Below are 13,017 nucleotides of genomic sequence, written 5' to 3' on the forward strand. Positions count from 1 at the left end.
TCGCATAAGTGTTGATTATTGCCGAAGTTGCTTTCGTTTTTTTTTTTATCGTTGCGGGGCATATTTTGCGGTGCAGGACGTCTCCTGGCTTATCCTGGATATGTTATTCCCCGTAACGGCGAGAGTAGACAAGACGGACTCGTCGTACTAGTTAGGTGCGTTCAGTCGTGACCGGCTTACCCTGTGGGTGCTACAGGAATCGCGAGAGTGTGCGAGTCGGGGTCTTCGGCTTATTCACTCTGCGCCCTGCTAGCTTTGCGAGTCTGGGCTCGGCTTATAAATCCTTACCGAAGTAAGGACGTGGATTATTTCACCACGGCACTCATGCGGAGCGCTTGCGAGTATGGACTCGGCTTTTATTCTTTACCGAAGTAAAGTATGGATTATTTCACCATTACATTCATGCGGAACGTAGAACTGTACACCTGGCCAAGGCGTCAGCGTGAAGACGAAGGATTTGCTCGAAAATTTTATTTTTTATTAAAGTAATAGTTGGACCTCGTGAAAGGCTGCCTACGTACCCTCGAGAGGGATCAAACCAATCGTAGGTCATGTTACATAAGAATGCTCGGTGACGAGCTGGTTTTTTTTTTTTTTTTTTTTTTTTTTTTTTTTTTTTTTTTATAAACATGCTCCTAGATGATTGACTAATGGTAGTAGCGGTTGAGGTTGGCGGAATTCCAGGATCGCGGGACTGGTGTGACGATCTTCGAGACTAAGTAGGGACCTTCCCAATGCGCGCCCAGCTTTCCTGCGTTCTTCTCCGCGGTGTTTTCGAAGACTTTGCGGAGGACGAGATCTCCCTCGTCAAAGTAACGAGACTTGACTTTCTTGTTGTAAAACTTTGCGGCAGCTTGCTGGTAGTTCTGGATGCGCAACAGAGCCTGATCGCGCTCTTCTTCGATGAAAAGGAGTCTGTTACATAGCATTTTATCATTCAGCTCCGGATTGTGTACAAGCATAGATCGTCGGAGTGTCGGGATTCCCACTTCGGCTGGTGCGAGTGCCTCCATACCGTATGCGAGTGAAAACGGGGTTCGTCCGGTAGAAGTGCGCGGGGAAGTTCGGTGAGACCAAAGAACGCCGTCGAGTTCGTCTGCCCAGAGTCCTTTCTTTGCGTCGAGACGTTTCTTAATTCCTGCGAGAATTGTCTTGTTTGTTGCTTCTGCTTGTCCGTTGCCCTGCGGGTATCGTGGAGTAGACTTGCTAAGACGTATCCGCCACCCAGCGGAGAACCCTTCGAATTGGAGAGAAATGAATTGAGGGCCGTTGTCGCATACAATTTCGTATGGAAGTCCATGCCTGCATATGATATTCTTCCACACAAAGTTCTGGACTTCATTAGCTTCGAGTGAGGCGTACGATTCTGCTTCAACCCACTTTGTAAAGTAGTCCGTCATAATGAGGAGATATTTTTTTTGATTTGACGGGGTTAAAGGGCCGAAGATGACCATCGCCCATCGCATGAAGGGGTAAGGTGGTGATGTGGTCCTCAGAAGTTCTGTCGGAGAATGGATGAATGGTGCATGTCGCTGACATTTTTCACACTTGTTTGCGAATGCAGTACAATCGGCAACCATAGTCGGCCAGAAATGGCCGTTGCGACGAATTCGAAGTGCCAATGCTCGCCCCCCCCGAGTGGTTACCTCCAGCGCCTTCGTGGACCTCTCGCATGATGTCATTGACGTCCTTTGTATTAACACAGATGAGAAGTGCGCCATTGACCTCCCAACGGAACAAGCTACCATCCAACAGCGTGTAATGTGCGCTCTTGACGCGAAGACGTCGTGCTTCCCACTTGTCTTTTGGCATGATCCCATCCGCAATGAATGCTATAATCTCAGTTTGCCAATCTTCTTGTCTTTTGGAGGCAGGTGGTGCAGGTATGGTGGTAACTGGAGGCGCCGGGGTTGGAATGGGCGTGGCGTTAGTGTTTGCGTTTGTGACCGCTGAGGCTGATCTCGTGACTGCCAAGACGATTGCCGAGCTAGCGCTCGGGTTTGCTGATGCTTCTGTTGAGAGTGCGGCTTCAATGAGTTCGATGTCAATACTTGGTTGGTCAATACTTTCTACCGGAATTACTCGGCGGAGGTCTGGGTCCGATGTTGAGGCTAGTGTTGCAAGTGCGTCTGCGGGAGCATTGTCGCTGCGAGGAATCTTGACGAGCTCAAAGAACTCGAACTGTTGTGAGAGGTCGCGGACGACTTTCAGATAAGCATCCATGCGTGCGTGTCTCGTTGCATAGTCCCCACTGAATTGGTGCGTGACCAGCTGGGAATCGCAATAGGCTTGTATCTTTTTGACTCCGATTCCGTGTGCGAGACGCAATCCAGCAATTAATGCTTCGTACTCCGCATCATTATTTGTAGCTGTGAAGGCCAGGCGGAATGACTGCTCCAAGATTTCGCCTGCTGGCGAGGTTAGGCGTACACCCGCTCCCGAGCCCATCCTCGATGAAGCGCCATCAACGTGAAGTGACCATATCTCAGGTGAAGGTGAGTCAGGAGATAGTTCAGGAGATAGTTCAACGAGAAAGTCTGCGAGAACTTGTGACTTAGCGCAGGTGCGGTTTTTGTACTCAATGTCGTATTCGCTTAACTCAACTGCCCACTTTGCCAGACGTCCTGATCGACTCGGGCTGTGAAGGATCGTGCGCAGCGGCTGATTAGTTAGGACTTCAACAGTGTGTGATTGGAAGTATGGGCGGAGCTTGCGAGCTGAAATGACGACCGCGTATGCGAGCTTCTCAAGAGTTGGGTACCGAAGTTCTGCGTCATCGAGAGTTTTGCTCACATAGAAGATCGGATGTTGCTCTCCACGATCCTCTCTGACGAGCACACCACTTACAGCTGAACAGGAGATGGCGATGTAGAAATACAACGTTTCTCCTTGCTCGGGTTTGGCCAGGACTGGTGGAGACGATAAGTACTCCTTCAACTGTGTGAATGCTAGCTCGCATTTCTCATCCCACTCGAAGCGTTTATTCCCGCGGAGGAGCTGATAAAACGGCAAACACTTGTCTGTTGAACGAGAGATGAAACAATTCAGTGCGGCAATTCGCCCAGTAAGCCTCTGTACTTCACGTGTATTCCGTGGTGACGGGAGATTGATGATAGCCGAAATCTGTTTCGGATTAGCTTCTATGCCACGTTTCGTGACGAGGTATCCCAAGAATTCCCCGGAAGTGACCCCAAATGTGCATTTCGCTGGATTCAGCTTCATGTTGTACTTGTTGAGTATCTCGAAACATTGCTTCAGGTGTGCGACGTGATCTGCGGCTTGAGCTGATTTGACGAGCATATCGTCAATATAGACTTCCATTGTTCTTCCGAATTGACTCGCAAACATGCGGTTCACCAGTCGCTGATATGTTGCTCCAGCATTCTTCAATCCAAACGGCATGACTCTGTAACAGAAGGTGCCTTGCTCGGTGATGAAAGCAGTCTTCTCACGGTCGTCATTGTGCATCATTATCTGATTGTAACCTGAGAACGCGTCCATAAAAGACAACAATTCGTTTCCAGCTGTGGCTTCGACGAGCTGATCAATGCGTAGAAGAGGAAAACTGTCTTTCGGACAAGCTTTGTTGAGGTCTGTGAAGTCTACGCAGACTCTCCATGTACCATTCTTCTTCTTGACAACGACGGGATTACTCAACCAATCGGGATAACGGACCTCCGTGATTGATCCCGCATCAAGTAGTTTCCGCACCTCGTCATTGACCGCGGTTGTACGTTCCGCTCCCAGCTTTCGACGCTTATGCTTGACGGGCTTGTAAGTCGGGTCGACGTTGAGCTCGTGGCTGGTAATGCTTGGATCGATTCCGGTCATATGATCTATCGCCCACGCGAATGTGGTTGCGTTTTTGCGTAAAAACTGGACGAGCTCGTCTCGCAGAGCCATTGGTAACTCGGCCCCTATTCCCACGCAGCGTTTGGGATTGGACAAATCGATGTTGACTTGGATTACAGACTCCTTAGGGGGAGGTATGCGTGGGTCTCGTGGTGGAGTTGATTCAGCAATTACGAAAGCCCTTGCGTTGCGCATCTTTTTCTCAATGATAAAACAGGTCCGTGCCATCAGAGGGTCTCCGCGCAGCGTATAGATTCCGTATGCATTCGGGAACTTGACACATTGGTGATACGTAGAAGCGACAGCGCGCATCTTGTGGAGCCAGGGCGTTCCCAGAATAACATTGTAGACGATGGGTTTGTCCACAATTGCGAAGTTGAAGCACTGCATCGTACCGCCAACGTAAATTGGAAGCGTTATAGTCCCGACAGTCATGATGGTGTCCCCGTCGAATCCTGTCAAAGGCTGCGTTTCATGGACCGTGTTGCGCAGATCAATCTCCATCTGGATCAGCACGTCCTTGAATATCACGTTGACTGAACTCCCGGTGTCAATAAGAATCCTTGTTACTGAGCTCTCGCCGATTACCATTTCCACGACAAGTGGATCGTTGTTCGGACTAGCGTTGCGCGCATCTTCTTCAGTGAATGTAATTGGTGCGGTGGATGTCTTGAACATGTTGCTGTGAGAAGGCGTGTTGCGCTTTGTTTCTTTTTCGCGACAGTAGGCTTGGATAGATCGAACAGAATCGCGACATGTTGACAGGCCACCCATGATCATGTTGATCCTTCGGCGAGGAGCTGGTGGTTCATCGTGCTCTTCTGCCTCGCGATTCCTTCTGGGGGGAGGAGGTAAACGAGCAACTTCCCGTTCTCGGTCATTTTGTGCCCAAGCTCGGTCATCCTGTGCTGCAGTTTCCTCTTCGCGCCATCTGTCGTGCTGTTGTTCATCTCTTAGGCAATACTGATTATCTTTGTGTGCGACAACTTTTCTGCGCTCTCGTTCTACATCGACGCCACCTTTCTTGTACTTTTCGAGAAGCAGCATTTGAAGTGTTTTACACTCTTCAGTTGAATGTCCGTTGAACCTGTGGAACTTGCAATACGGGCGCTTGCCTTTGAAGCCGGGATTATCGGATTCACGGTGCCATTTGTTCCAAGACTTATTCTGTGGCTCTTTTCCTTCGATAGCGAACATCGTCGCTTTTCTTCCTTTCTCGCCTCGGGCGTAGTCCCTGTTGTAGTGCTGGCGTGGTTCATGGTACTCGTCTATGGCTTTACCCTTTGAGCTCGGAGCCTTCTCGGACGCTTTTTCTGCCGCATCAGTTTGATCGTGGCTTTCTTTCCCTTGGTCTTCCTCCACCAGCATGTATCGGTTTGCACGCGCAAAGACTTCGCGTAGGGATTGGAGGGGTAAGATTGTTAGGTCTTCCTTGAACCTGGTTCCGCGGGCGAGTGCGTCCCTTAGAGCTCCGATAGCGGATTCGTCACTGATGGCGAGCTGGGTTACAACTCCTCTGAATCTTGCCATGAAAGTTCGCAGCGACTCGTTGGGCTTCTGACGCATTCTCCATAATTCGGCGTTTGACGTAGGGACGTGCATGAAACATTGGTGATGCTGAAGGAAGGCAGTTGTGAGTGCTTCATAACCATCGATCGAATTGGCCTTGAGCTTTGAAAACCAGTTCAATGCTTCCCCAGTTAAGCTTTCGACAAACAGTTGACAACTTCCCGCGTCCTCCTCCTCGGGAGAAAAGTATGAACTACCAATATGGATAGACATAGACTTCAGGAAGATAGTGGGATCCCCCTTGCCGTCGTACGGTATTGGCTTGTTTTTGTTGGTATCGGGATTGCGTCTTACTCTGACGCCTGATACTTTTGTGGTGAAGGGCGAGCGTCGCGCCTCCGCTAATACAGTCTCGAGTTCCGGGGCTCCGCTCGTTGCTCTGTGCATCTGAGTCGTAAGCGTCTGCAGCTGGGCTTGCATCTGCTGAAGTTCTTGCCGTAGCGCGTGATTTTCAGCGTTCTCGGAGCGACTTGGATCAGCACGCTGATCTGCGGAGACCTGGCTGGCCTGAAAATGTACCCTTGGCTGCTCTCCATTGGGTCCGACGATGATCGACGAGAGACGGGGCCTTCCATTAGTGTTGTGTTCAGCTCTTGGTATGTTAGCGGCGTAATGGTTGGCTTGCGGAGCATGGTGGTCAGCTCGCGGAGCATAGAGGTCAGCTCATGGAGCGTTGAGGTCAGCTCGTGGAGCGCGGAAGTCAGCTCGCGGAGCATTGAGGCCAGCTCGTGGAGCGTCGAGGTCAGCTCGCGGAACGGGGAGGCTAGCTCGTGGAGCGTTGAGGTCAGCTCGCGGAGTGCGTGGTGCCAACGCGTCCTCCTCCTGTTGCCGATGATGTCTTGCATGGTCATTCCGTCCTTGTGATTCTATCTGCGCCGCTTGACCGCTCATCTTATCCAAGGTTCTTCGTACAGCTTCGTCAAGCGCGGCTTGACTGATTTTTACGTGTCTGGATGATCGACGGGGGTAAATGTCGCGCGTAGTGCCCATATCTTCACGGCCATTTGGAGCGTCTTCAACAGTTACTCGATCAGGAAGGATTCCCCCATTGGTTCCGCCATTTGTCGGAGCGACCCGCTCAACGTCTGCGGCTTCGCGGTCGGTTGGATTGACTCCATTGGTTTCACGAGCAAGTGACGTAGCGCCTTCGGCTACGCCATTGGTGGGAGCGACATGCGGTAGCGCCTATGGCTGCGCGGTCAGTGAGCGTTGCGTCCTCGCCCGTAATTGCTTCGGGCCTGTTGACGCCTTGGAGTTGGTTGGTCCTCGCACGGGTGCGCCCCCATACGGTGCGTGGAGGAGACATGTCGCGGGCTGGGGAGGAGTTCACGCCTTCGTCGCTTGAGTGATTGATCTGAGACATGCTTCTGGTTTTCCGAAAACGCCTTGTTCTTCAAATTCTTCTCGTCAAAAAGTAAGGATTCCGTTCAGCCCCACGGTGGGCGCCAAATTGTTGATGTATGAAATCAACGATATAAATAATACGAGTATTTGTGTGGGAATAAATTGGATCTGGTCCTTTATTTAACGTAGAATTCAAGAAGGGTTTACAGAAATGACAATTAAAGATCTAACGCAATTAATCCGAAAATAATAGCTATTCTCTCTCTAATTGCCCAAAAAAGTCGATCCCCTGACATGACAATGACATCAAGTATTTATAGTGGGACCTTGACCTAAGGTTTCTTCTGTCTTCGGGTAAAATGATGATTTTGCCCCTACGGCCTGTTGGGCCTGATCCAAGACTTTTGGCCCAAAATCCCTTTAGAATCTTCTGTTTGGACTTCAGGAATGTTGGGGGCAAAGCCCATATCCAACAGGTTTCAAGAACAATTTTTAGAACACAGGTTGCTACTGTCTTCTTCAGTTACTATGGCTACAGAACTCGGATTCTAGCTTTGAAAGATGTTTTAGAAACTTGGAAACGAGATCTTTCCAGTGATATAAAGACCACCTTCTGATTCCATGTGTTTTGATGGTAAATCGCTCTTAAAGTTGGCTGCTCGCTGGTCTGTTTTGTTTCGTAGCTGTCTTACGGATTTGATCATAACTCGCTATCAGAAAACCCAAATCGTGATCTGTTTCTTCCTGTGTCTTCATATGACTGGTTTGGATGTTTTCACCAAGTTTCATAATTTTCTGGGTTGTTTTGCTGCTCCGTTTATGGAAAGATCGATGTACTTACTAATGGAGCAGAATTTTAGTTGTTTCAAGACAAGAAGTTGTGGAATAAATGCTTGAAGGCTAGCTTGCAGTTTATATTTTTAGAGATGATCTTGTTGGTCATGTAAACATGCATATGTGATTAACAAAGAATATAAAGAAGGTTGTGTGATTAAAGAGATAAAAAGAGATCAATGAGGAAGAGAGAGCTGCAGCCATGGGAGAGAAGAAAGGGAAGAGATATCAGCTGCATCATCAATGTCAAAATATATGATATTCGGATTAGAGAAGAAAAGACAAAACAGTTCTGAAATATCTGATTCAAGGAAACCTTTGGTGGGTGAAACGTAATCAGATCGAGCCGAAATTTGGTAGCAAGCTTTGTGGTAATACTAGCTTGAGTTTCAATGGTCGGATTAAAATTCTGACGGTCAGTTTGTGTTTTATTCGAGCTTCTTCAACCTGATCCGGGCACAGTTCATCAGAAGTTTCATATTTGACCAGTTCCAGTGGAAACTTCAAACGGAAGTTCAAATGAACTCGGAATGGAATGAAGTTTGGTAGAGGCATTCTACACTCATAGATTTAGGTTATGGTAGAAGGAAATTGACATGGGAGCTTTGGAATCAAGTTAAATGATGGTATTTCAGAATAGTTATATGAGTCTTGTTATTAGAGACTATAGTAGAGATTGGATCAGAAATTAACACAGAAGCAGATCAAGCTGATCTTTGAGTTGAGTGGTGGTTGAAGCGGCTTAGTAATCTAAAGGAGAGACTAAAATGCTGGAACTTGCAGGAGATTCATAAAAAGAGTTCATGAAAAAAGATGAGATTATGTGGCAAAGAGTGATTGAAAATTGTCTTTTCACATTATCAGAAAAATTCACAGATTCTTGTTGAGGACTTATGTTGAGAATTTAGAAGTTCTACTACGTGTAAAGACAAGCCAGTATGGATGTGAAGACAAGCCAATATGGATGTGAAGGAGAAGAGGCTCTTCTCAATGATTATGATAAGTTCAGTCATAGGTTTTCAAAAGAAATATGCAAAGAGATGTCAAGCTTGGGTCATGGTGGAGATAAAGTGTAAGGAAAATGGTTCATCTTGAAGAAAAACAAAGAGTGAAAACCATTGGAAAAAAAAAATCTTACGTAATGATTCACTCTATATGAGAGGCTGATTGAGATCAATCTAAGAAATTGAAACTTGGTTAACATAAGCATAGAAGAATGAAGGCAAGGAAGATCTGAACTGCAACATCAAAGAAGGGAACTTGAATTTTTCAGATCTAAAAGCAATACGATCGAGCTGAAACTTTATGATGTGCTTCATGCTGATTTTGTCTGGATATTTAACGTTCTGGTAATTACATCAAAAGGAGGATCAATCAAACTCGAGATAAGGTGAGATAAAGTGAGATTTTGCTGAGAAATTTTATATGTGTGAGCAAGATTTTGATAGATGTGCAAAGGATTCATAAGCCAGGAACATAGCTAAAAGAAGCTTTTTCGAGCAGTGAGGTTGGTAGTTAAATCATTTGATCAGTTGGTGAGAGATATCTACAAAGAAAGCTAGCAGTTTGAGTTGTTCAGAAACTGGGAATTCTAAACAAGAAGCATGTATGATTCAAGTTATCTGCAAGTAATTTAGGAAGCAGATTGTTCAAAGAGAAGGAGACTAAGGAGATTGTCAAGAAAAATCCTTGCAAGTTACTCAAGTTAAGTTACAGTTTTTCAACAGGATGTGCTGGTACTCTTGTGTCAAATGGAGATGTTGATATCAAAGTTTTGAAGAGTATTCAAGGCTGCGCATAAGAAAGAGATTATCTAAAACTACTCAATGTCTCATGAATAAGTTATCGGATGATTAATGCACATAAGTAGACTACTTAAGGCTGAGAAGTGATGGGCAATGAAGAAGAGTCTTAAGCATATCTTGGTTTTGGTTAGAGGATTTTCTGGAATTATTAACCATGGGTTTAACGATGTTAAGCACAGAGTTTTTAATTTAGTTTGCACTCAAGCTAGGGGAGAAGAGAATGTCAAGTTTGCTGTGAGCTAAGCGCAAATATTATGAGGGAGCTCTACTAGTGATTAGAGATTAAAGAATGTGCTTGAGTATCAAACTAAGTTAAAAGGGGGAGAATGAAGATGTTATGATCTTTCAAGAATGATGCATGATGAAGCATGAAGTGAGAGATTGAAGGAGATTTAAAACGCAGTCATCAAGGGAGAGATTAAAGATATTGTGATGACTGGTTTTATAAGATGCATGGAATTAAACAACTCAATCACCGAGGAAGAGATTGAAAACCTTGTGTTGACTGGTTTTAATAGGTGCATGGATTATAAAACTCAATCACCAAGGGAGAGATTGAAAGTGTATGTGTTGACTGAGTTTTATAAGCTGTCTGAAACATGTCATGGGATTGCTACTAAACCAGGATGTCATACAACATTGTGATATATGAGACAACAAGATAGAATTATCACAGATGTCTCATAGATGGTGTGAAGACAATGAGCAGAACTAACAAAGTTGTTGAGGCACTACTTGACACAATTGCAGTAAGAACATATGTGAAGTTCCAAAGTAGTACATGAAGTTATACAGGAAGCCGAACTGTGTGAGTACTTTGAAGAGTTGAAATAAAGAAGTTTGGGGACAACTTGGACAAGCCAAGAGGGTCAGATACAACAGAGATGGTATCAAACGTCTGAAACAGTTCTTGTACTAGTTCCGAGAATAATACAGGAAGTAGTACAAGAAGCTGAGTTGAAGAGTTTGAGTACAAAGGCTTGGGGTCGACTTGGACAAGCCAAGTGGCGGCTGCTGAGCTGGATGAACATCTTGAATGGAAGATTCAAGATGGGATCATGGAGAGAAACTTTCCTATTTGTTGTATAATAGGAAATTCCTATTTGTTGTATAATAGGAAAATTGTCAATCCTAGTGATTGTGCAATTGTTAATCTCCCAATTCCTATTTGTTGTATAATAGGAAAGTTGTCAACCCTAGGGGTTGGGCAATGGATATAAATACCAAGAGGGCGCTTCATGAAGACTTGCGCGCTTCAAGGTATTCTCAAGAGATGCACACAAGATGTGTGGTGTCGCCCCATCAATAAGATAGAGAGATCTTTTGATGGTTTATTCATCTAGAAAAGAATGATAGGCATAGTAGTGCTTGTATCATATGCAGTTGTAATTGCTATCTTGTTCTAGTGAATTTGTTCTGGACTAGGTCTCGGGGATGTAGGAAAAACCGAACCCTGTTAACAAAGCTTGCGTTATTTACTTTATGCTCATACATACACAAAGTCGATCCTAACTAGACTTAGCCACAAAAATATGCGTTTTCAATACTGAAAGGGATCATTAACAAAAGGTTAAGGGCAAGAGAAGGTGGGGAAGTACCACGTGACGATTTGTTGGGTATACTTCTTGAATCGAATTTGGGTCAAACGAAAGGAAACGGAATGAGTACTGAGGATCTGATGGAGGAGTGCAAGTTGTTCTATTTCGCCGGGCAAGAGACTACAACAGTACTTCTGGTTTGGACAATGATTCAGTTAAGCCAACACCAAGACTGGCAGGCTCGTGCAAGAGAAGAGGCGAAGCAAGTTTTTGGCGATAAAGAACCTGATGCAGAAGGTATCAACCAGCTCAAATTTGTAAGTAAAACCAAATCATAAACCTTTTTTAAGTGACTTTTGCTGTGTTTTGATGAATGATATGCCGTGCCGGCTCAACTACAAGGGCGGGTGGTGCGACCGCCTCTTATCAAAGATCAAAAAAAAAATTACATGTATAAAAGGGGTCCAAATTTTTTTTTACATAACAAAAGGGGTCCAAGAAAATAATTATATCTATAAAAGGGGTTCAAATTTTTTTTAACATAACAAAAGGGGTCCAAAACAATAATTATGGCTCTGATTGGTAACGGCTGTTACTTGTGGCTGTAGATGCTTTGACTGTAACGACTTTGATGTAGAGACTTTTGCTGTAGAAACTTTAACTGTTAAAACTTTAATGGCTGTTGTTTTTATTATATGTTTTTATAAATATAAATTATGCTAAGAATAAATTTATGTGGCAACATAATAAATTTTATTTAAAAAATAAAAATTTTAATATTAAAATACAAAAAATCATAAAAATGTATAGATAAATATTTTCAACAAATTAAAAAATATAAAGATATGACATAATTGATTATGTGTTATAATTGTTTTTGATGCAAAAATAATTATGAAAAATAAATCTCAAAATAACAGAAATAAAAAATCTATTTTTAATGAATTATAATATATTTGTGATAAATTATACATAGATTGAAAATGAATGTTTTAATTATCATGGATAATAAGAAAGAGAAAAATAACAACAGTTTTATTCTTATTTATTTTTTTACAGCAAAAAAAATCTCATATTTATGACTTTAAAAATTTGTACGTACAAACTAAAAAAGTGGACAGTTAGACTTTTAAGACTTTTAAAAATAATAAAACAGTAAAAGCATGATTGGTAAAATTTTAGCTTTTAAGACTTTAAATTAATTTTAAAGTCTTAAAAGTCTCTCCCAATCAGAGCCTATATCTGTAAAAGGGGTCCATTTTTTTTGGAATGAACAAAAGAGGTCAAAAATATATATATATATATATATATATGTATAAAAGGGGTCCAAATTTTGTTTTTCTAATAAATAAAAGGGGTCAAAATAAAAATTTGTATGAATATAAAGGTTCATATAGAACTATTTTTTTTCTTTTTATCAAATGGTTTATTTTAAAAAATTTGCTCATTTAATATATTAAAAGGTTTATTTTAAAAATTTTGCCCTAGGGGCCTAGAAAATGTTTGAGCCAAAATTTTCCCTAGGGGCCTAGAAAATGTTTGAGCCGGCACTGATGATATGATATGATCCATGGCAGATGACGATGATATTATACGAAGTCCTCCGGCTGTATCCTCCAGTATTCCAGATGAGCCGAGCCATTCACAAAGAGATGAAACTAGGCGACATGACATTACCAGGCGGTGTTCATGTCACTGTACCTACTCTGCTAGTCCAACGCGACACGGAGCTATGGGGCAACGATGCAGGGGAGTTCAAGCCAGAGAGATTCAAAGACGGTCTCTCAAAGGCAACAAAAGGCCAAGTCCCCTTCTTTTCTTTTGCGTGGGGACCAAGGATATGCATAGGCCAAAACTTTGCAATGCTTGAGACAAAGATGGCAATGGCTTTGATTCTACAGAAATTCTCCTTTGAGCTTTCTCCTTCATATCTTCATGCGCCTTACACAGTCCTCACGATTCACCCACAGTTCGGTGCTCCTCTTATTTTGCACAAGCTCTAAAATCCCACTACCCCTCTTTTGTTTCTGTCAATTAAGTAAACTTGTTATGTAAGAAATAATTTCGTTTCCGTA

General features: G+C 43.7%; 2 protein-coding genes across 2 annotated transcripts; one reads left to right on the forward strand and one right to left on the reverse strand.

Annotated features, from left to right (window-relative positions):
* Positions 1 to 1,542: 1,542 nt before the first annotated feature.
* Positions 1,543 to 5,841, reverse strand: LOC147926323 (uncharacterized). The gene has a single exon (XM_087487014.1). The coding sequence runs from the start codon at positions 5,839 to 5,841 to the stop codon at positions 1,543 to 1,545; it is 4,299 nt and encodes a 1,432-aa protein (XP_087343140.1).
* A 5,126-nt stretch (positions 5,842 to 10,967) lies between these two features.
* Positions 10,968 to 13,017, forward strand: LOC104745739 (cytochrome P450 72A13-like). The gene is made up of 2 exons (XM_087489457.1): positions 10,968 to 11,259; positions 12,520 to 13,017. Exons 1-2 carry the CDS (start codon positions 11,065 to 11,067, stop codon positions 12,943 to 12,945), a joined length of 621 nt encoding a protein of 206 aa, XP_087345583.1. The 5' UTR covers positions 10,968 to 11,064; the 3' UTR covers positions 12,946 to 13,017.

Source organism: Camelina sativa, chromosome 15 (genome assembly GCF_030686135.1).
Source record: "Camelina sativa cultivar CO46 ecotype springtype chromosome 15, ASM3068613v1".
Taxonomy (NCBI): domain Eukaryota; kingdom Viridiplantae; phylum Streptophyta; class Magnoliopsida; order Brassicales; family Brassicaceae; genus Camelina; species Camelina sativa.